Source organism: Malaclemys terrapin, chromosome 4 (genome assembly GCF_027887155.1).
Source record: "Malaclemys terrapin pileata isolate rMalTer1 chromosome 4, rMalTer1.hap1, whole genome shotgun sequence".
NCBI classification, from domain to species: domain Eukaryota; kingdom Metazoa; phylum Chordata; order Testudines; family Emydidae; genus Malaclemys; species Malaclemys terrapin.
The window spans coordinates 106632929-106658375 of NC_071508.1; the positions used below are offsets into that span (position 1 = coordinate 106632929).

Here is a 25447-nt window from a genome sequence, read left to right on the forward strand (position 1 = left end):
AATAGGACAAAAGTTATGAGACAAAGTACCACCATTCAAGTTTTCCTGAAATTAAATATAGTTACAATGAAATTTAATTACTTAATTCATGTGCTGGCTTACTAAAAAAAAAAAAAAAAAAATAATAGAGTCCAAGGATGAAAATAGCTTCATAAATCCATTAAAGTAATTATAATACTTTTTATATGCATAGTAGCTTTCATATGATCAAAGAGAGCAGGTAATGATCCCTCAACAAGCAATAGCATAAGTTCCATTTCTTAAAAAGAAATTCTCACAGACTACTACAAATTTCCAAATCCAATGATGAATGTATTTCTTATTTGAACCAGCTGAAAAATAGTTTCACAAAAAATGGAAATTTCAGTTTTCATTTTGAAGGGATTGAATGGCCATATTTTTCAAAATTTGTATCAAAACATTATTGAAATAGTTATCACTTGTTGTTTGTGCTTTTGACAAACAAAAATTTGATAAGCATTTCAATAATGTTTTCAACTATATTTTGAACAAATTCATGCAAAATTTAACAATTTTTCACAAAATACATTGACAACTTTTTGTGGAAAATTTTGTTTTTAAAGAAAGGCCATTTAATGGTTTTAAAAAAAACCTTTTGGTACAAATGCCCACCAGTTTAAATGTGGAGAATTATCTGATAATTCTGGCTACAAATTCAGTAAATATTTCCAAGCCATAGTACCCCTTCAGGCAGTGGATTCATTATACCAAGTTGCTTGACTGTCTATCACTTTTGACCTGGTAATTATTTATTATTTTTGTTACCTTAGTGACTAGATGCCCTCTAGTCATAGACCAGGGCCCCCTTGTGTTAGGCACTATACAAACAAACACCCACATGACTCTGAACCTCTGTACATCCCTGGTATTATACCCACACAATCAAATTCAGAAAAAAGTGCGGATTTAAATAGCAGGTTATCTGAGGGGCTAGCACAACCTGACTAGGTCAGCAAGTGTCTTATGCAAATTTACATTTTCCACTACAGTTTTACATACGGCTGGTCTGCAATTAATGAGACATGGAAAGTTGTGTGTTCTGAGCCATCAACCTTGTGCTTATGGAAAACAAATTAAGCTAGAATAACAAGAGTGGGTGGGAGAGCCTTCAAAACCTGTGGATGAAAAAGTAATAGCTACCCACTAAGGAAGACGCAGACCGACAATTCTTACCCTGGGATTTTTTTAAATCACCAAAAAATGCTCCTAAATGGCCCCAAATCACACAGGAAATACTCCTAAACAGGAAGTACACTTAAATTGTCAAAAAGGGACAAGAACAAACAACTTCAGGCTGATTTATTGTCCAGAGAACCTTCTGGTTCTCAAGTTATAACAACTCCTCTTCTAAGCCTCTTCTCCATTAGTAGACATTGGGATGATCTTTAGTAACAGAACCAACACACACAAAAAAGATAAGCACGTTAAGAGTTTATTTATATTGTGTGAGGTTAACAACAACAACAACAACTATAGTTGATTTATGGATCAATACCACTTAGTTTCCAAAACTGAAGAAATAATTAAAAAAAAAAACCCACACACAACCTGCCATTGTTTACATTAAACATTCCCAAACCAATCTGATCAAAAGTTACTGTGGGGACAGAGCAATATGGCATGTACCCTTGTGAAGGTTAATGAATGGCAACAAAGAAAAAAAAGAGACTCCTCAGTTAACCCATAAGACAGATGTGAGCTAACAACACAGTTCAAAACAAAACCACCCTTTTGGTGTTGCCATCACAAATATGCAGAAAATAAGGCTTGAGGGCTGTTCCCTGAGCAGTGTCTTTTCTTAGCTCCTTGATGTTTAGGGTGTGCCAATAACACATCTACTACGCAATCTCAAATTCAACTGTTTGTGCCTCACACGGTTATCAGACTAGCCTAAAAGAAGTATCAAGGGGTTCCAGCGAATGATTTTTACTGCTCTGCTCTACAAGAGTGATCGTTGATCTAATGTGGGACTGAAATAACAGCGCTCTTAGTGTTTCATTCACTTCAACTGCACCATGATAATTTACACAACTTGAGGATCAGGTCCATAATGTGTTGAATTTCAACAAGTGCGTGTGATTTTTTTCTCTCTCTCTCCTCCTCTCTTTCCTCTTGCTTCTTCCCATTAGAGAGATGAAGTTTGGATCCAGGTCTGGAATATGATTCCAGGTTTTAGATTCTTGCCCTTGTCTATTCAAACATAAACACAAAGGGCAGAGTGATCATTGTCTGCAGATACAAAGCTTACAGTGAAGAGATGAATATAACAATCCATTCGTGAGAGAATATGAAATACATGGAATGATGTAAAACAAAGTGTCATGGGGTAAAATGAGAGGGGAAACTTTTCCCCCACATTTGCAGTTCTAAATAATGTACCAATAAATCTAGCACACCCACACTGTACTGAAAAGAGCAATGTAGTGAGCCTACCTTTTAGAAATAACTAACTAATATAATGCAGATGCCAGTAGTTCTAACAGCTCCACAGTAACATATACAATGACACTTTCAAATGGGGAGGTCAGCACAAAGCTGCCTGTGTGTCCCCCACCTATGGAAATATGTATACGTCATTCTACAGATTCTGTGATTTACCACTGGTGACAGTGCATGGGTTGAACCATGCCTACCATGTTATCTCACAGTCCTATTAGTAAAGCTCCAACATTAAGAAATGGGAGACTGACTGCCAGCTACAAAACAACAAACAGAAACCAAAAATAAACACAATGCTTTTACATCTGTTGGTCAAAATTAAAGAGTTCAAACTCTTCACACATTTGGTTAGTATTGTCTCCCTGAAATAATCATGAAAGGCTAGGATGCCTGCTTTAGTGGAAAATAAATGAGTGCAGTCAAGAAAAGGTATGTTCAACAGAAGGTGAATTTGTGCTTCACTACAGATGACCACAGAGAATGAAAAATGACTTCATTAATCCCATTTTAAATGTCTCTGCAAAGTTAGGGAGAAAAGCAAGCCACAACAGGTCTCCATCACATTAAACGGATCTGTCAATCCAAGGTAGGGTTCAGAGAGGTATATCCAGTCACAGCTGATGTCAGATAAATCATTATCATAACAGCTATTGCCCTACAGTAGGGTCTTTTGCCTCAGCTGAATGGCAATCAGTGGTTCTATCTTATTACAGCAAGGTCAGGATAACTAGTCAGAAAATGAAGTTAGATAAATTCACTGACTACAGTCAAACAATAGTGCTGTAGACACAGAAAACAGCATTGCACAATCCAAAATTCATGGTGGACTTGCTAGTGGAGACTACTGTGTAATAGCAAGCTGTGCTGGTCAAGACACCTGTAGTTAAGATTACTAGAGCATTTTCATTGTATCTACCTAATTCCCACTGCTCACAATTTCCTGACATTTTCATTGCATGGGCTGAAATTGTTCAGTCCCTGCCTCTGCCTGAAGATAGAGATTTCTGAAAAGGTTGAGCAGATATGGTTGAATTGCTTGTAGAACAGGGAGGGTGAAAAAAAATGCCAGCCCACATTTCCCATTATAGGAAAATTGGGGTGACTTTCTTCTTTAAAGACATCCCTGGCACCAAACTGGCTGTGTGTAGAATGTTGATATTTGGCAGGGAAACAGCACTCACTATGGGGAAGTGCCTTCAGGGCATTCTCATTAAAGTAATTTTTTATTTAGCTGATTTACGATGTTTTGAAAGTTACTATTATGTAAGTGCAGTCGTTGAAGAAACTAGTTAAAGCACTTTTTAGCAGAGGAAAAAATAGGGTGAGAGGTTTTAGAGGAGAGATTGGTATGTGGGTGGGAGTGGCAGGGCATGGTCTGCTCCTGTCTTCTTGCTCCACAGAAACCTGCTCAGATTCCACTGGCTGGATAGCCACACTGTGCTGTTTATTAGGTTCCACTCACCAATACCTTTCCAATCCTATGCAGCTATTTACAGTGTCCTCTGTGCTTTTCCCCAGGGCCTGAGAGAAGCAAAGGTTCCTTTTGCTGAGAACTCTGTGAGCAGGGCCAGCTCCAGGGTTTTTGCCGCCCCAAGTAGCTCTCCCCCCCACTCCCCCCAAAAAAGCCGCTATCGCGATCTGCGGCACTTCGGCGGGAGGTCCTTCACTCTGAGCTGGATTGAGGGACCCACTGCTGAATTGCTGCAGAAGAGTCGGACGTGCCGTCCCTCTCCGGTGTGACCGCCCCAAGCATCTGCTTGGTAAGCTGGTGCCTGGAGCCGGCCCTGCCTGTGAGATAGCTCAGCTAGCCCCAGTCCATGCTTCCTTCCTGTGCCCTTCTTATCAGTCTTGAGCTGATAGGCTAATTGGCTCTTTAGCTCACCCAGCCCCTGCCTCACACCTGATTAGATAATTAACTCCAATTACCCCATTCAGCCTTCCCAGGCTACCAGTAGCAGAATCACAATCCTGAACAAATCCCCATGGTAGGAGGGACACAGTCCACTCTTGCCTTCTTGCCAGGGCCGTCCTTACCCATACGCAAAGTACACAGCTGCTGCGGGGGTGCATAGGGCACCAAAATAGCTAGGGTAGGGATGGGCCTGGCCAACACCCTTGTGCCCCCCCCCCCCCCCCCAATTCTACCCATGGGCTCAGGGCTTCTGCCCATGGGGAGCGTTGGGACTCGGGGCTTCAGTCCCATGTGGTTCGCAGCTTTAGCTGGTGGGGAGGGCTCCCAGCTTTCGGGGAGGGGCCCGCCGACTTCAGTCCCACAGGGGGGAGCTGGGACTCCCGGCTTCAGCACCACAGGGGGCGCCGGGGCTCGGGGCACTGGGTTTCTGATGTGAACCGCTGCTTTAGCTCCACCCTCCCCCACCTGATTAGATAATTAACTTCAATTACCTCAGTCAGCCTTGGGGGAGGAGAGGGAACCAATCAGTGACAGAGTGATCAGAACGCAGCCTTACCTGTTAACTCAGGGAAAGGGTCTTGGGAGAGAGAAGAAACATTGCTGGGATTTCTGGGAAGTAGGAGAGAGTTAAGATTTCACACCGACAAAAGTCAGGATGGAAGAAAAAGAGACTGAGGGATGGGGGGGTGGGGTAGGATGGAAACTAGGTACAGTATGCTGTCTCAAGACTGCTGATGAAGCACTTTTTGGAAGCTAAAGATTTCACCATAGCCTCCATAGGAGAGAAAAAATGAGATCACGGTGCAGGGAGAATGTAGGAGAGACTGAAATTAAATGTGAAAAAGAACTTGTGAAGTTGAAAACGAGTTGTGGATGCTCTTGGAGCACTTCAGGGAGGTATCCCTACTCCCGACAACTCTGTAGGCACTGCACTAGGCCCTAGTGTTAGTCCCTGCAAGGCACGTGCCATTCCTCTTTCCTTGAGTCCTCTTTTCCTATTGTGCAATAAGGAAGACTTCACCCTCTCTATGTATATATGATGCACCTGTCAGCACAGTGCCTGAGTGAAATAGCACACTATTTCAACACACCACTTGTGTCAATCTACAGTAATACAATGCAGTTCTCCCTATCATGCAACCCTGGTTAAACCTTACAAGCCCAAGTTCCTCATATTTTTTTTTTCTTTTCCTGTTTGAATGGCTACACAAAATGTGCATTTAACAAACTTTTTTCTTGTCCAATTTCACTAAGTTTGACCAAGAGATATTTGCATTAAAATTCATGATGTTTTCTATCCCAAAACACCTTAAGAAACCAGCAAATGAAAATAGCCTCTATTTCCAGGCAGGCTATATGATATAATATATAGAATACAATATTAAAGTCTGTCAAGATTTATATAGCAAGAACAATTAATACCTGACAAAAAAGACTCTAACCATCCCAATCCCCAAAGACATTACAGTTAGATATTGCTACAGTTCTGATCCTATTTACGTAGAGAAGCATCAGTGTTTGAAGAAGGAATTAAAAGAAAAAATACTGGTCAATCTTTAAGTTTTCTGAGATCAAAGACTAAGCCATTCAAGTCGCAGATAGACAATAAAATGTAATTTTAAGAAGAGAGGCCAGTTGTTATAACAATATATGTTGTGAAAATATATACAATATGAGAATATTTTAATTTAGTGTATATGTATGTTTCTTTCATTAAAAAACAGTATCAATAAAAGATCACAGTTCAGTTCCTGGCTCTGTACAGAATTCCTGTCTGGCCTTGGACAAGTCATTTAGTCTCTTTATGGCTCAGTTCCCCATCTGTAAAATGGTGATAACGACACTTCTCATCTCCCACCCATGTTCTGTCTTTATTAAGTCTATAAAATCTTTGGGGTAGGGATTAGCTCTGAGTGTTTGGACAGCGCCCAGCACAATGGAGCCCTGATCTCATTTGGGACCTGTAGGCTTTACTGTGATACAAATAATAATCACATTTTAAATCTTTTTTTTTTTTTTTACTGGTGTAATCTGGTGATTGAGGCTAAACCCTAGAAGCTTCATTGTCGGGGGGGGGGGGGGCAGCCCTGGGGACCCAGCCGAGAAAAAGAACATTCTCTCTTCTCCACCCCACCCGCCGTTTTTCATTCTTTTTTTCTTCACTCTCCTCCTATATTAATAGGAAGTAAATGAAAATAAAGTGAGGTACCTTGATTGGGCCAGCTTCGACTTCAAGCTTATTAGCATATACCTCAGTTAGTTACCCTGGCATTCTTGTGGTCGAACATCTGCTGATGTTCCTGATTTAAAATATCTGAAGCTACCAATTGGCATCTTGTGGTTACCTGTCAACAATTTTGTCATATTATTTATTACAGCATTCTATCTTGTGATATCTTATGATCTGGGGTTACTCCTGTGTAGCAGCTTATACTTTTTGGCCTTACGCCTTGATTTGCTTAGCTAAGCTATAGTCTTACAGTCCTTGAGGCTTGTAGGCTCATTGCATTACTGCCTTAATTTATACCTATGCCTTACCTAACAAATACATATACCTATAAGTTGCATTACCACCTGTGCATACATCTCCCCATGATTATGAATCTTGACAAGTTACAAGCTTACTGCAAATACCTTACCTGCTACTCTTTAAGGATAAATACCCTGCAAGACACGTGTTTGATGTAGTGCGTTTGTCAGGTTTGAGTTGAGAGTTGTTTGCAAAGAACAGGGAACCCTTTGCCAGGGACCCTGTGTCACAACATTGCTGCAGACAGTCAGAACATGACAGGGACTCTGACCCTGTTTTGCAGGATTTTGGAACAAAGATAGGGAAAATGTTGGAAGAAATTATTCTAAAGAACTATGTAATGCTTGGATCTCTCATTAGCCACATACAGCAATAAGTTATTAGCATTCACACCTCTCTGTGTGTGTTTAAGGTCTTGGAGATGTGCATGTGTTCCCTTTGGGCGTAAGGAAATGTTCATTAACCTGCTAAAAATGAATATTCAACATTGATCTAGTTTGGCAACAATCTTTTTACTGCTGGGGGGCAGTAAAAACTAAACCTTTCAGCATCTGAACAGTCTAAGCAGAAACCCAAGTCATCTACTTCTTCTTTGAATGGAAAGGTCAGACACATGGGAGTTCTGGGTGGGAGAGTACCACCTTCACAGCATCATCCTCCATTTCCCTGAACTTGTGCAAGCCCTTCCTAAAGCAGAACACATGCAGCTAGGTAACTATCTTTAAGAGGTATCAGAAGGAAGGAACCTGACCGTGCTAGCAGCCTTTCTACTGGCTCCCTGACCTACTGGGGTGCACTGTCCTAGCTCATGCAAAATTGACACAAACAAGTGATTGCAGTCAGAAAGCACCATTTTTCTTCCTGGGAAATATATAGTAAATGCAAAAAAAAAAAAAAAAAAAAACTATTCCAACTTGTCCCCTGCAGACAGGAGAGAAACAAATGAACAAATACCTGCCTGGGGAGGCTTCAAAAGGGTGTGTGCACTTAAGAGACATTCACCCGACCTGACATAGCGACTCTGTCAGGTAGAACAGCTTTCTCTGCACCTCAAACAAAACTGCAAGGATTCCCCACCTAGCTGCTCTCACTCTCTCCACTAAGTGAAGGTCCTGCAGCCAACGCAGGAATCCCTAACAACACAGCTTGATAAAAAGGAACCAGCTATCCAGTCAGAGGGGGCCAAGGGAGCAGCTGGAAGGAATACAGAAGCACAGGGTCTCCCATGCAGATAGTACTGGTAACTGGTGGCTTCCTAAAAATCCATCCAATTCTAGCAGGTACAATCCCTGCTTCCAACCTGGGAATGATCCAGTGGAAAAACTCTACAAAAACCTCACTGTTTCCTGTCCCCATTTACCATCAGTGTAACAGTGCTTGATACCCTCATTCAGTTGGGATTAGTCTCATGAGTAAGAGGTGTAAAACTGGGCCTAAAAACCAGGAAATGCAGAGCTTAGTTACCAAAGCGATGTAGCCATGAGTATTCTACATACAAACCTTCAGTGCAGCATTATGACAGTGCAACTGGGTCTTGATCCTGCAAGATGCTGAGCGCTCTCAGCTCCCATTGAAGCCAATGGGAAATGAGAGCACTGATCACCTCAAGGAACTGATTGGCACTTTACGTAGGGTTACCATATTTAAAAAATTAAAAAAAAAAAAAAAAAAAAAAAGAGGACACTCCACAGGGCCCCGGCCCCACCCCTTTCCCACCCCCAGCCCCGCCCCAACTCTGCCCCTTCCCCACCCCAACTCCACCCATTCCCCAAAGTCCCCGCCCTAACTCCTCCCCTCCCTCCCAGCCACCAGTTTCACAGTTTGCCGGGCAGCCTCCAGACCCTGCGCCCCCGGCCAGCGCTTCCCCAGCACAGCTGGAGCCCAGGAGGGGAAGCGCCCAGCCGGGGGCGCAGGGTCTGGAGGCTGCCTGGCAAAGCCGGGAGCGCTCGGGCTTCGGGCAGCCCCTATGCCTCTGGACCCTGCCCCCGGCCGGGCACTTTCCCTCCCGGGCTCCAGCTGCTCTGCTCCTCCCCTGACTCTTTGGCTCTGTTTAAGAGCCAAGCTGCCCGAGCCAGCGCTACTGGCTTTGGGCAGCCCCCTTGCCTCCAGACCCCAGCCGCTGGAGCAGAGCAGCTGGAGCCCGGGAAGGGAAGTGCCCGGCCGGCGGCTCGGGGTCCGGAGGCAAGGGGGCTGCCCGAAGCCGGTAGCGCTGGCTCGGGCAGCTTGGCTCTTAAACAGAGCCGAAGTCTGAGTCGGGGGAGGAGCAGAGCAGCCGTGGGAGGGGAAGTGCCCGACCGGTATTTTTCCCCGGACATGTTCGGCTTTTTGGCAATTCCCCCCGGACGGAGGTTTGATTGCCGAAAAGCCGGACATGTCTGGGAAAAACCGGACGTATGGTAACCCTAACTTTACAGGATTGAGTCATTTGGACACACAAATTATATAATGTTGAGTTACGGTTGAGCAACCTTAATTCTGATGCCTTGATCATATACATCCCAAAACAGCATCTGTGCTCATCATTCACCATATTATGTTGAGAAATAGTCTGAGTATAAAAAAAGCATTCAGGGTTATTTTTATTTATTTGCACCACCTCAGGTATACATATAACACATTGCAATTGTATTGTAAATGTATTCTACATCTGTTTTCATAGTGACATTGCCCAATTCTGACTTGATATATCGCTTCTGCAAAATGGTTGAATATTTTTAATTACATAAGAACATTCTTTGCACACACAAGATTGTAAATTCTAAAATTTACAGGGGTAAGCCTTTAGAATTTTTTAAAACTGAATTATACCACCAAAAAAAAGGAGGGGAGGGTTATATGCCCTTTCTGATGTAGCGGATTAATTTCAATTTTTGATGTGCGTTCTCCTAAAATGGTATTAAAGTTCATAAATTATTTTTATATCGAATGTGATGTTCTTTTTCTGAAAGGTATTAAAATGGTTTATTTAAGTAAAACGGTCACGTGAGGAATTACACTGCTGTAAAATACTGAACTGAAGCTCAATTTATTTCTGACCGCCTTTAAAACAAAATTTCTCATATGATGCATAATTTATATTCACAAGTGCTAAATATCTAATTATGTTAAAATTATAGCGCATGCACAGTAAGCTACACAACAGAACTGAAAATGCTGTAGTCTATTCTGCTTAATAGTTCATAATATTATTACATGAATCCATATATGGAGGGTTTGATTCTAATCTCACACCAGTGTAATTAGCTGTTATATAGGGTTACCTTCCGTATTTCCCCAGACATGTCCGGCTTTTGCGTCTCTAAATAGCCGTCCAAGAGGAAATTGGTAACAAGGTTAAAAGGTCCGGGATTTTTCCCCCCTCGCCTCCCTCCCTCCCTTCCATGCAGAGTGCGGCTGCTAATTGGGTGGCTGGGCCTGACTGAGCCGCTCCCATTGGCCTCCAGCAGCCAGAGCCCTTCCCCTGCTCCCCCCCCCCACCTGCAGCATGTTTTGCCTACACATGGACATGGGCATGGTAAGGGAGTCCCGGGGGGGGCAGTGGGGGGGCAAGGGGAGGGTTGGATGGGTCCCCAGCCTCCACCTGCCACCCCCCCTCCACACATCGTTCCCCCCCCCGTGGGTCTCCTCCCCTCCCTGCTTGTACTGCCAGAGCCAGCAGCAACTGCTGTCTGCTGCCCCCGGGTCCTAGTGCCCCCCATCCACTAATGGCAAGACAGGCTGCCCTTACCCTGCCCTTCCACCCTAGCCACGAGCCTCTCCAATGCCCCAAACCCCTCATCCCCCCGCACCCTAATCCTCTGCCCCAGCCCTGAGCCCCCTCCTGCATCATGAACCCCTCACCCTCAGCCCCAACCCTCATCCCCCCCACATCCTAATCCTCTGCCCCAGCCCTGAGCCCTCATCCCCCCACACCCTAATCCTCTGTTCCATCCCTGAGCCCTCTCCTGCATCATGAACCCCACATCCTCAGACCCACAGCCCTCACCCTTGCACTCCCTCCTATCCCCAAACTCCCTCCCCCTTCCCACACACCCCCTCCTGCCCTCAAACTCCCTTCTAAAGCCTGCACCCCCTCCCACCCCCAAACTCCATCCCAGAGTCTGCACCCCTCACCCCCTCCTGCACACCCTGCCCCAGCCCGGAGCCTGCACCCAGCACCCAAACTCTATCCCAGAGCCTGCACCCTCATCCCCAGCCCAGGACCTGCACCCCAGACCTCCTCCCCCTATCCAACCCTGCTCCCAGAGCCTTAGGCAGGTGGTGTGGGGGGGGCGGGTTCTGGGCACCACCAAAATTTCTACAACCCTGCCACCCATGCGAGTGGATAAGGGTCGGGGCAGTCAGGGGACAGGTAGGGTCCTAGGGGGGCAGTTAGGGTGGGGGGTTCTCAACAGGGGGCAGTCAGGGGTGGGAAGTGGGAGTGGATGGGGCAGGGCTCCCCCCCCCTCCAGTGTCCTCTTTTTTGATTGTGGAACTATGGTAACCCTATGTTATACCAGTGTAAAACTGGTTAAAGTGGGATCAGACTCAGTCCCATAATTTTCACTTTATCACACCTTCTGTCCAGTCATTCCAAAGTGCATTATAAATATTAAGGATCCAATATTTGTTCTTTTGAATTGTTAAGCATGCAAAATGTATTTTGTTTGCACAATTACTGTGACTCAATCAAATCAGGTAATTAAGCACAAACTCAATCAAAACTGCACATGGTACATGCAAATCAAATAATGGAAGTCAATCACAGTAATTGCATGCAATTCTATATCTAACCCTTTAAAAAAATTAAAGCTTAAAAACCTCTCCATTTTCATAATGGAAATTTGTAAGAGTCAGGCTACAGCTCAGTTCTCCTGAGACCTAGTCTTATTACTTAACCACAAGAAGCCAAGCTACAAGTTTTCCTGTCGCTCTTTCATTGTAGTGCTTTTGTAGTACATAGCAGAATTATTTGTGTCATTTTTATGTAAATAGACCATTCTTTCAGTTATAAGCATCTACAATATTATATAAACATGGAGACTGTTCTAGTATCTACAGATAAAACATAAGCTATATTACTGTATTTGAAAAAAATAGTATGCTACCACATAACTAAGTACATAACATAATTCAATGGCAAAAAAAAGTATGTTAACACAGAGTTAAGGTTGCTTGGTGGTATATTGTCCCCTCACAGCACTTAAAGTTGAGCAAAACTCAAACTTCTGAAAACCAGGAAATGCAGAATTGTGTACCTGGTATAATTAGCAGGGCACAGGGGTTTTATTGCAAAGGGTATTGTCAGTAGTGAGCTGGTCTATGAGAGCAGTCTAAGCATTTAGACTCCTCCCAAGAGGAAGAGAAGGGTAATGGCGGTCGGGGACTCCCTCCTAAGGGGGACAGTCATCCATCTGCCATCCAGACCAGGAATCCCGAGCTGCGTGCTGATTGCCTGGAGCTAGAATTCAGGATGTGACAGAGTCTGCTGAGACTCAAACCCTCAGACCTCTATCCCTCCCTACTTATCCACGTGGGCACCAACGATACTGCCAAGAGTGACCTTGAGCGGATCGCTGAAAAGGTGGCTCTGAGAAGGATAAGAGAGTTTGGGGCACAAGTGGTGTTCTCATCCATCCTCCCTGTTGAAGTAAAAGGCCCAGGCAGGGACTCTTGAATCATGGAAGTTAATGAGTGACTATGAAGGTGGTGTTGGAGAGTGGGCTTTGGCTTCTTCGACAATGAGCTGATGTTCCAGGAAAGAGGATTACTGTGCTAGGATGGGCTCCATCTATCAAATACTGGGAAGAGCATCTTTGGGTATTTTCTGGCTAATCTGATAAGAAGAGCTTTAAACTAGGGGGATGGTGACAAAAATCTGGCCAATGCCCATCTAGGTTTAAGTAAAGAAGATAGGAGGGGCTAATTTCTGAGAAGGATCTAGAAATCACAACTGCATGAAAAAGGCAAAAAGAAAAGTAATAGAGCAGTCTGCAAGATATCTCGATGCCTGTATACAAATGCAAAGAGTATGGGGAACAAGCGGGATGAACTGGAAGTCATAGTATATGAAGAAAATTATGAATTGGCATCACAGAGAGTTGGTGGGACACCTCCCATGACTGGAGTACCAGCATTGAGAGAGTGAGCTTGTTCCAAAAGGATAGGTATAGGAAAAAAGGAGGTATTTGAGCTGTATGTCAAGAATGTATATACTTGCTCTGAAGTCCAAGGGGAAGTGAGCAACAGACCTACTGAGAATCTCTGGATGAGGATAGCAAGGGGAAAGAACAGTAGCGATGTTTTGGTGAGGATTTATTATACACTACCAAATCAGGAAGAGGAAGTGGTTGAGTCATTCTACAAGCAGATAACAAGATTAACTAACACATGACCTAGTAGTAACGGGGGATTTTAATTTCCCTGTTATCTGTTGGAAGACTATTGTAGCAAAACAATGTGTCCTGCGAATTCTTAGCATGTGTAGGGGACAGCTTTCTGATTCAGAAAGTTGAGGAAACAACTAGGGGGGTCATCCATTTTGGATCTGGTTTTAACCAACATGGTGAATTAGTTGTGAATGTGAAGGTGGTCAGGAACTTGGGGGGGGGGAAGTGATCATGAGCTGATGGAATTCAAGATCCTATGGAAAGGACGACATGGGAACATCAAAACAAGGACACTGGACTTCAAAAAGGCAGATTTCAACCAACTCACAGAAATAGTATGCAAGGTCCCATGGAAAGACCAATTAGGAAGAAAAGGAGCCAAAGGGGGCTGGCAGTTCTTAAAAGATGTAATAAGAGAGGCTCAACATCAAGCAACACAGAGGAAAGATAAGACAAGCCACAAGAGGCCAATGTGGCTGCACAAGGAGCTTTTTAGCTATCTAAAAAGCTAAAGGGATACATACAGGAAATGGAAGGAGGGCATATCACCAAGGAAGCATACATGGGAATAGTGCGAGTGCGTAGGGACAAAATCAGGAAAGCCAAGGCAAAGAATGAGTTACATCTGGAAAAAATGTTAGAGACAACAAGAAGGGGTCATGGGCAGTGGGTGAACCCCCCCCTTTGGGAAGGCCAGACCAGCAGCCCTGCCCCTTCTGCCTGAGGCCCCACCCACCAGACCCTCATGGGCCCCCCCACAGCCAGAGGAGCCCCAAGACACCCATCCCCTCCCCCAGCACCAGGCCAGCCTCAGCACCCCCTCATGCCAAACTCCCCCCCCCCCCCCGGCACAAGCGCTGGCCTGGTCTGCCAACGGGCACAAGCTCCAGGCCACTAGATGCAGCTCAGCCCCCACCAGCTGCAGGGTAGATTGGGATGGAGTATAGGGTCTCCCAGTGGAACATGGGCGGGGCCACAGCCTGGGTCAGAGGAGGCTTAGCTGTGCTTCAGCTAGCATGCTAAAAATAGCAGCGTAGCCAGGGTTGCACAGGCTGCAAGTCAGGCTAGCCACCGGCATATAAACCCACCCAGACCCCCCGCATATGTACTAGGGCAACTAGTCCGAGCCACCATCCACACTACCACGGCTACACTGATTTTTTTAGTGCACTAGATCAAACAGAGTTAGCATGGATATATCTGTGCAAGCTGGGAATCATACCTCTTAACTCAAACGTAGCTGCAGCCTCAGAGTAAGGGAGCTGTATAAGTCCATTAAGTGGTTCTTAAATTGTACAGTATGGTATTCTTTCTGGTGAGTTGGCTAGCTGTACGTGTGCCAGGATCTGGAACCTCCTGAATCTTATAATGCCAGACCACCAAGGTATATGCACATTGAGGCACTACTCAAAGAGGGTAGAGGGAAGGAGGCATGGGCAACATTTCTCCACCCCACCCCTTAAAGAGTGTTAGATGGAATCTTGTAGATGACCTCACCAGGAGGTCTTCTGTCGACTGAAAAGGGGCAGTGGGGTTTCACAGAAAAGCTGAGCAGTTATACAGTATACAAGATTTGATTGCTGAACTGACAATGGCTGTAAAATGACCACCGCAAAGTGGGAAAACGCTAAACTTGATCTTCTTAGGTAATTAGTGTATTATTTAAACTTACTGATGTTAGCCACCTACTGGTTTCCTTTGTAAAACTGAACAAACTCCTTATTAAATCACCACCTTTGACTATCTATCCTCCAGATTAGCGTTGTGAAATGTATGTCAGAGTACTTGCTTTTAGGACTATGAACTTTAGTCATATTAAAATAGAAGAACCTTTTTCATCCTTTAACATCTTAAATTCTGACAAGATGATTCAGGGCTTTTATAACACTTACTTCAAGAAAATACAAGAAAACAAATCCGCAAATGTGTGCTAATTAGTATTGCTAGACTCAAGTCCTCTGCAACTCCATTTATACTGTAGATGTTGACATGGTTGCATTTTCCCCACCATTAAAATAAATTGCTTTGAGAAAACTCGTGCATCATCAAAACCCATTTACAAATGCTTTCCCACTTAAAGCCATTTTTACATGCACAGTATTCTGCAGCATTTCAGTCACAGAGTAAAAGAGTTCCCAAACATAGCTCATTCCATCTTAAAGTAATTACTAATTGGCAATGAGAAATGCCTCTCACAGCAAAAAAGTGTATGGTGGGGTTTCCCCCCCCCCCCAGTCTTTATATGGCCAGTTTTTTAACTGAATAAAGACAATTCTGCACCAGTTGTCTCTGTATTCCCATATCAGTAATACTAACGCATTAGCCTATCGTGCAACCAGACAATATGTCCCAAAAGAAATTTTTTCTCGGATGACAAAGCTTTCATTAGCTTTTGGGATTGTGAAAATTATGAATCTGCTGCCTTCTGAGGCACTAATTTTCCCTCACTTTGGATACCAGAGGTGACAGCCTTATGTAATATCTGCATGTCAGATAAAAGTTAAGCCAACTAAAGATTACAAAAATAGTTTTTATACAACAAGTTATACTCCGTTAAACTGAAAATAAAATGCACACACTATTTTATTTTAAATATGGAAAAAGCATCTTACCGTTCCTCACTGGAATGCAAATTTAAGGGAATTAAACCTTATTGTCATGTTGCATATTGTCCAACTGCTGTGCATTAATTAGGCATAATGCATTATGAACTACATTAGCATCAACAGCAGCTGCATATCTTAGGACATAATTTGGCCCACAGTACCTATTTTTACTGGGTCAAGAATTAAGATTCTTTGGTTAACATCATTCCCTTGCTCCATCACCTGTGTCAGTTTTGAGCAGAATGCATAAAACATTAACGTCTAAAAATAAAGGAAAAGAGTTCTGCATCAATTCTGTTTTTAGTTTTTATTTTTAAAAACAAAAAATATATCCTCCACCTTAGAAAGTCAGGTTGTTGCCATCTTACATTTCAGAATACAAATCTGAAAAAAGTTAAGAACAAAGTTGGACTTCAGCCAAGTATTCAGCTTCTTATTTTTGTAGTTTTAATTAAGTCCACTCAGAATCCTATGGTTTGGTCATTTGTAACAAGAATATGTTCAAATGCGTTTGGAACATTAACTGCAATACAGCAGTTTAAAACTAGACAATTACACTGCTGACAATGAGCACAGGAAAAACACTCCTCTCCATCTGCACAGAAACATAATCCTTGGAAGACAAGCATTATGTACAAGTACAGTTTAGTTAGAAGTTAGAACATTAAATTATCACAAAATCTTGAGGGCCTACGTGCAGTTCATGAAAGAATATAAGTCCATTAGTCCTTTTGCTCCAACTTTGGAAAGACTGCATCTATAGTCTTATCCCAAACATACTGAATGAAGTGTTAACTCTGTCTCATCCACCCCCTTCCTCCATCAGCGGGAATACAGAAGACTTTGTTGTTGCTAAAGCCAAATATAGTTATGCACAAATATTTTGTTGGACAAAGTCTGGACAGCAGACAGTACACCTGAGTTGATGTTTACAAACTACTTTCCACAAAGTTAAGAAAATACTGGTATCAAAGTACAAACAATGTTAAAATAGGCAAAACTACTATACAAGGGCATCTTGTAAAATTAAAGTGAATGAACACAACACACGAGGCATGTGGTGTCCCTGCTCTACACATCTGGTTTCCTAGTCTTCAGAGTCATAGTTGTGTGTTTCTCGTTCTGACATCTGTAGAAGTCTCGTTAAAACTAGGCGGTTGGATCTTCTTTGCAGGATGAATCTTGAATCACTATTACTTCTTAAATATACTTTCTTCATCACTGCACAATTTCAAAGTAGTGTAATATCGCCATGATGTGCTGAGGCATGAACACATAGCCAGTGTACAGCGCCATTCCAACAATAGAAACCAGCATAGAATCTGAGCAATAGCTAAGGAAAGCTGCAGTTTGGAATTCTATTAAATCACAAAACAAGAATGTTTTAACCCTAGCCTTCAAAACTATTATACAACTCGTATAATTCTAAATTGTATATGCTCAACTGTATTCATGTATAACAGATGTAGGAAGAAATCCACTGTAAGTGTGAAAACTAGAAGACTGGTAATAATGACCAACTATATTAGGAGAATGCCTTCCAGATTCCTCTATTTTATTGCCACATATTTTGGACATAAAAACAAAGTCCTTTGGGGGGGGCGGGGGGGAGAGAAGGAGAGGGGGAGGGAAGATGAGAAGGAGAAACACATTAATGGGAAATAACCAGATTCCCTAATCTCTCTCTCTCTCATATATTTGAAGAAACTAGTCTTTCAATGCCGATCTCAAGGATTCTCTTGGAACAGAGTGGCCCAAATAAACTAAACCTTAATTTGTGTGTACACATTACTGGAGGGAGAACGGTCGTTGGTATAAAACAGGGAGTCACAGACCTAGGTGCCACTCGCAGCTGCCTGTAGGCTTTGGGCAGGTCACAACTCTAAAAGGAGACATTGAAGAAAGACCAAGCTGGGCTTGTAAAGAGCTGCTCTCATGGGAACTCTAATGACACGTGTCTCTCCTGCCCCAAGACCTGAAATACGCATTGCTACAAAAACCACCACTGACCCATTTTGGAGTGTTGAATCTTGTTCTCCCCTCTCTCCCCCAAACCCTCCAAAAACAAAATCAAACCAAACTGCAGTCTTGAAAGATGACTTTAATAGACTCTTTGGAATATTATAGCTGAAAAATTAAGAGTCTGTTCAATTAGTGTTCTTTATTTCTGTGTTCAAATACACCTCTACCCCGATAGAATGCTGTCCTCGGGAGCCAAAAAAATCTTACCGCGTTATAGATAAACCCACGTTATATCGAACTTGCTTTGATCCACTGAAGTGCGCAGCCCCGCCCTCCTCCCCGAGCACGGCTTTACCGCGTGATATCCGAATTTGTGTTATATCGGGTCGCGTTATATCAGGGTAGAGGTATATATTGACTTAATTTGTATTGCCAGGTTTGTTAATAAATATGAGCATTATTGATCCTTTGGGGAGGGGGGGAAGGGTTGTGAAGCTCAATTTATTTTTCAAGAGCACTTCAATAGAAGGAACTATGGTATTAGTAGTATTAATTTCCTTAGACAGCTGATCAATAGTGTCCCATCCATGACAGGGGCTCCTAGGTACTACCAAAATAAAAATAAATAATCTAAGGCCTTCTACCCTAGGATAATGTCCCATCATTGCTAGTGCTAGTGGCAAGTGCTCCAGCCATGCTTCCTGTAGCAATCCTCTCTTAAGTTGAGCTATTTTCATCCACAAGGAGAGCCAAGTAGAAATTAGTTGCTCAACTGTTTTCAGCAACAGGTCCTAGTATCGATAAACTAGACCCTAGAATCAGATTTGAACTTATATTGAGAAAAAATGGCTATATGGTGATCAGGATGTTACCATCACTGAAATGAGTACACTTCTGTCTATTACCCTCTGACACCCCCCAAATGATACCCAAGATTACACCAACCAAAAAGTTTAGTTTTTCAGTTAAATTATTTTATGCATTTTACAGAACTTCATATGTAGTCAGTTTCACTGTTTCCCCTTTAGAGTTAGTTTCCTCTGTGTTATGCTTATAAGAAGCACATGGAATTTTTTTAAAGGGGATAAGGCAATACACTGAGTTTATTGAGACTGCAATTTAAGCATTGAAATTAACATATGCTGTTATTTATTTTTTTATTCCTGTGATTTTTTTTTAATTGCTTGACAGCCCTAAAAAAAAGCCACACACATGACAGCAATATTTTAGAACATAAATAAAATAGGCAAAGGGACTCAGGGGCAGGTGAAACTACTTTTAACTTAAAAAAAAAAAAAAAAAGATGACCAAGTTTCAAGATAATAGTATATACTAACATCCAATGGAAATCTGACATTACCAGCTTTCAAGTAGCTAAGAGTATTCTAATAAACATAGTGGTTCACAAAATAGGAGTATTCATATTGCATTGTGCCAGGCACTGTAAAGACACATAACAGAGAGCTTACATTCTAAGTATAAGAACAGACAGAAACAGGGGAGTAAACAGAAACAATAAGACAATACTGGTTGCCTGATAGACAGTGATACCCAGATAAAGCCTTTATAAAAGTGACTGATTCCCTTAGACCGGCAGGTCAAGGTCATTTTAGCAAATCTTGGACTTTAACTCAGTATGAACTTCAAAGTCTTAAAGAGATGCTGGTTCAAATTCAAACCAGATCAATGTTAATAGCCATCTAACTGCTGTTCAGTGGCTTACACGACATAAGTTATTAGTATCAGTTCAGTATCTAGTGGTATCTACCACAATCAGCAAACTCACGGAAGGACTCAGCAGGGAGTTCAAGGACCGAATAGGCATGAAGACCAAAATAATATTCTCAATCAAAGGACCCTAAATGGCTTTCGTCTTTTAAAGACATCTTTGTATTCAAGTGTAGAGTTCATACTTCTCAAAATGCTTAACACATTACATCCTGTTCACACTTGCCAGCAAACTTAGTCATTGTAAAAATATAATTAAAAGTTACCAGCAATTGCAATTTAGCATACATAGCAATTACTTCAATACAATAAGTAATCTGAAAGTTATACATGTCAAATTAATTTTAAGCGATAACGCTATAACTTACAGGAACAAAAGTTGTTTGAATTTGTCAACAAAATATGAAGAGACAACTGTATACAAACCTTTAAGTTACTTATATGTTTTGCCAAAATCAGAAGATTGCTTAGCTGATATAAAGAGGTCAATGTTCAAGCCTAACTACTCTGACAAAATATAATGCTCATGAAGCATAGAAAACAAAGACCTTTCTTCACTGACACTAGACCTGGCATAAATAGTCAGGTACCATTGCTAAGGATACCTCCATTGAGAGGAAAAAAGGAAAAGTAATTAAACACATACAATGTATGTGTATGAGAACATGAGATATCAAGTCCATCCCATGTTCATGCATTTCTATTTTATATGCTCTCCATTTTGGAGCTTTACATAGAAAAAAATCTACATGATTATGCACGTTTCAGAGTAACAGCCGTGTTAGTCTGTATCTGCAAAAAGAAGAACAGGAGTACTTGTGGCACCTTAGAGACTAACAAATTTATTAGAGCATAAGCTTTCGTGGACTACAGCCCACTTCTTGAAGAAGTGGGCTGTAGTCCACGAAAGCTTATGCTCTAATAAATTTGTTAGTCTCTAAGGTGCCACAAGTACTCCTGTTCTTTTTGCATGATTATGCACCTGTAACTTGGGCAAACAACAGTCCCTACTTTTACTAATAGATATTTTCTTTACAACTGACCACCACACCTATAAAGGCACCCTTATTATTACTATCACCATATCCTGTTTGTTACCGGTTAGATTAGTTTATCTCCTCACCTCTCTCAGTACTCCTTGGAGGTACTTTTAGAGGTTATCCATCAGAGAGTGGCTGCAAATACGAGGTACCGTTTTAACAAAGGATGAAGCACCATCACATTTAGAATAGAAAGAAGAGACATATTACTCTCTAGAAAAAACTGCTCAAAAACCCACAATAATCTAGAATCTAGATACAAGTCTCTACAACTGAACCTTCATGTTAGAAGACTATTATAGTGAAATACATAAAACAAGCAAATTCACCAACTACAGGTTCAGTAAACATCAATTAGAAGACGACACAGGGAGGCAAACCAAAATGGAAACCTAGAGTTGCATGACTATGCAACCTACATAAATTACTTGTTATATGAAATACACATTTTCCTTTCCAACGTGCAAGGTATTTCTGACTAATGGAAGCAATTCTTCAAGTTAACAGAGAAAAAAATTGCATAATTCTAGGGAAGGAAAGTGAAAGGAGAAATTGCATCAAGGCACAACAACCTGCCTCTGACTCAGAAATTAACTACATTGCTAAGTGGCCAGAAGGGATACTTGATACCTTACTGTTATGAAAGATAATCTGTGTTGCTCTCTCTTAAACATTGGCAACACTTGTTATAGTTTGATGTAACAATACAGATTGTGAATCTGAATGTGATTTAACAAGCAAGGAGTGAGTGGATTAACAGATTCCTCACACATGGGTGAAAGGGTTTCTTCGTTAGCACAATAAACTTAACCTACGGAACTAGGAAATAGTGCCACATTATACACTTTGCAACACTGACCCCCCACCAAGGCCAACGTAGCTATAGACTGCTACTATATATCAGCATTATTTTATCTAAATAGTCATATAGCCAGTTAGAATTGAACCTTGAGTTTTTAAACCACCAGCATAGCTACACTGGGATGGCTAACAACCCTCAATGTAAACAAGAGCTAAGCACCTCCCAAGCATCAATTAAAGGCATACACCATATGCCTGCCAGTAAAGTGTTATTGGGCCCATTTTACAGCTAGGAAGGGACACGTTAAGCACCCATGATCAGAGAAGTGTTCAAAGACATTCTCAAAGTCTGGAAACGCCAAGGATCGAACCCAGATCTCCCAAGTCCCAGTCTGGTGCCTTAATCATAAGAGCATCCTTCAGAACAGGGACTGAAGGGATAGCAGGGCAGCTTGCTCAGGACAAAGGTCAGACCTCCCCTCCAAAAGCACCTCTCACAGCTCGGCTGAGCCTGAACCACATCCCGCACAGTCCACACCACAGGGTGGGCAGAGATGCACTCGAAGGCGTTAGAAGGGCTTGGGGAGCACAGCAGCACACTAGGGTCCAGCCCCCCTCCCTCACGCCCAAAGTGGGGCGACAGCCCTGGACAATCCACCGCTGCCCCAGCCCCTACCTTCCACTTCTCCAAGCTCGGCCATGAACTCCAGCCCTCCCCGCCCCCCTTCGACTCCAGCCACGTGCTCCAGTCCCCAACCTCCCACTTCCCCAAGGCTAGCTGTGGCCTCCCCCGCACCGACCTCGCGCACCATCCTTCGGCGCGCGCCGCCGGCGGCCGCTTAATTAACAGAACCCGGCCCCGCGGCCTCTGCATCCCTCCCTCCCACCCTGCCCGGCCGCGGGAGGATACTGAAGACCGTCCGCTCCCAGGGCTCCAGCATGTAGAGCGCGGTGACCAGCAGGTACTGGTAATAGAGCCACGACACCCGCCCCCAGGCCGAGCCCAGCGCCATCGCCGGACCTGTCTGCGTGCGGCGTGCGCGGCCCCCGCAAACTGACTGACCCAGGCCTGACCGCGCGGGAAACGCCCTCCACTGCGCCCCGCCCCAGGCTGCTCTGTTGGTAAGGAGCATGCGCTTGAGGACTGAGCATGCTCAGTAACACCTGCCGACGCCGCTGCCCGGACTCTGCCCTCTCTTGTGGTAACCACGTGCGCCCTGCTGGTGACGGGTTGCGGGGGCCGGAGGGGGAAGAGGGGCGGGGCTGACAGTTACCCAGGTGGGCTGAGCCATCTGCAGCGGCTGCAAAAGGAAAGTGGTGTTGGAGGCGGATGCTCCCCACTCCTGCATCTCACCACCTGCTGCCCAGGGCTGTGCCCTTAAGGGTACAGTGCGGTGCGTCCCAATGTATCTGGTGCCACCTATTGAGCTGCTAAAGGACACTTGATTGATTCAGTGAAATATTTTACATACGCCCTCCTGTCCAAAAATGATCATTATCAAAGTTTAAAAGAATCGCTTATCATTTTATATGTCCCTGTAACAACTCATAGCAGGAAACATATTTGGCTTGCCTTTTATTCGGATAGCCTGGACTGGACTGCATTTTTCTTGCAATCCACTGTTAAATGGAGTTTCACTCCTTTATTTACTTTTTGAAATTATATTTTTATTACTCTTAGCACTTCATTTACCTTTGTTAACACTGTGCAGATGAATGTCATGCTAGTTAATAGATATGTTAATAGCAATACTGGAAATATTGATAGTTGCTAGTAGTTTCTGCAATCACATCTCACAGTAATTCTGCTACTGCTCCTGTCAGTACTGGATATTAGGTTTTAGTTCTATTTTTTTTTTTCATATTTTATGTAAAAGTTTATTCTCTGGGACCACATGACTTCAAGGCTGACAAGTCTGGTTTGATGTATAACAGTGTTCTTTGAGCCTTCAATGGGGATTGTCTTTGGCAACTGTTATTTTGCCCCTCAGTGCATTTTCATATGTCACCACTTGTGTGTACAACTTGGTTCCCAAATATTCACCACAGGCCAGATTTTTAAAGTTTAAAAGCACCTAGATGCTTTTAAAAATCCCACTAGTTGCCTAAATATCTTTAAAAATCTGGCCCTAAGGGCACTATAATATCTTTCATGAAATCCTTCTCAAAAGCAAATTTCTTCTGTAATTTTTACTAAATATAGGTATACAACCCCAAGATAGATTGACAACCACCAGTATTCAAAAATCATGAGATATACACCCAAAAGTTATGAAATTAAAATAAATAAACATATACATACATACCTTTGGGGTTCTTTTAATTTTCCTTTTTGTTTTTGAGCCTTTAGAGCACATTAGCGTCATATTTATGCTGTTACCTCTTCCAAAGAATCCATATATTTGAAACAGTTGTACATTCCTATAACGTTCAATACTGTTTTGGACTTCCAGTATAATGATTCCCCACTCCCTTTGTAATTGAAAACTTATTAAAAATCCTTATTTTTGTAAGTAATTCCTCACCCTGCAAACACTGAAATTCACACTTGACTCTTCTATTACTTCATTTGTTCCATACATAAATGTTGATTTTTCTACTGAATTGTTTATACTTCTAATTGCATATTTTAATTTCATTGCCTTTTATGTATGCTACATATTTGGTTATCAAGTAATCAGCAGACAATGATCTTCAGGGCGTAGCTTCAAAAGGCTGGGATTTTGCATAACTGGAGATGAGAAATTTGCATTCACCTCCCCCTAGAGATTCCCCAGGGAAACCACTTGACAGTATCAAAGGGGTAGCATCTGAAGAAGTGGGTATTCACCCACGAAAGCTCATGCTCCAATATGTCTGTTAGTCTATAAGGTGCCACAGGACTCTTTGCTGCTTTCACTTGACAGTGTTTGTCCCAAAGGTCCATTCTTATCTGGCACATTGTTCAGTTAAATATTAGATAAGTTCATGAAAGATTGGTCCATCAATGGCTATTAGCCAAGATGGTCAGAGACAGAGACCCATGCTCTGGATTCCCTAAGCCTCTGACTGCTAGAAGCTAGCAATGAATCACCGGGTGCATCACTCAATAAATTGTCGTGTTCTGTTTGCTTCCTCTGAAGCATCTGGCACTGGCCACTGTCAGAAGACAATATACCAGGCTAGATGGACCATTGGTCTAACCCACTATGGCCATTCTTATGTTCTCCATACAGTCCTCTGAAGTCACAACACTTCCCTGGGTTCACCTCACATCTCCCCCTAAAGAGAGGTTACATACAATTCCAGCCCACATAAAGAGAGGTTACATACAATTCCAGCCCACAATAATACATAAACCATTAATTTAATACAATGGACTCCAAAGATAGTTAAATTTAATTCAATAAAGTTTTTCAAGGATCCTGCAGGAAATTGTCCTATCTGTCACAGCTCCCTCTTCATACAGTCAAAGCTGAAGGACCAGTGAAATTATTTGGACAGTAGTAGCCATTGCGCCTATCCCCAGTGGATTTACTGGAGTGTTGTGGTACCAACCTTTGTTCTGATACAGTCCTTGGTAGCACTATGGTGCACCACAACTCAGACAAGCATTTTAAGGTGATTCATTTGCTAGGTCCTAAGGCCCTAACACCATGTGGCCTAATGAGCACTCTGTCAACTACATCCATTATCAACTCCACTTTGTCAACATTCCTCCCAGAGTCCCCTACCTCATTCCCTCATCAGTCCACCTCCCCACTGTGCCAGAACCTTCTCTTTCCTACTGACCCATCACTCCTCCAATCAGGAGAGAGAAGAGCAGCAGATTCACTTCCTGGCAGACTTATCACACGCTGCCCTCTGCTGACCTATGACCACTCAGCCGATTCATCACACTGCTCCCGTCTATGAAAAACAAGCATCCTCCTTTCCATCATTAGTCCACATGAAAGCGTTGGTACCAACAAGAAACTCTGTGCTTTCTCTGTGGTCTCTGTTATCCCTTCTTAGCTCTGGGTTCACTTTCTTCTGCACCCATATTTTAATTACAACTCAGA

At 42.8% G+C, this 25447-nt stretch overlaps 1 protein-coding gene across 1 annotated transcript; it reads right to left on the reverse strand.

Annotated features, from left to right (window-relative positions):
• Nucleotides 1–16168: 16168 nt before the first annotated feature.
• On the reverse strand, nucleotides 16169–22498 carry SPTSSA (serine palmitoyltransferase small subunit A). Its single transcript, XM_054027978.1, has 2 exons — nucleotides 22318–22498; nucleotides 16169–17198 (listed from the first exon to the last, which is right to left on the reverse strand). Exons 1-2 carry the CDS (start codon nucleotides 22418–22420, stop codon nucleotides 17095–17097), a joined length of 207 nt encoding a protein of 68 aa, XP_053883953.1. The 5' UTR covers nucleotides 22421–22498; the 3' UTR covers nucleotides 16169–17094.
• Nucleotides 22499–25447: the final 2949 nt, after the last annotated feature.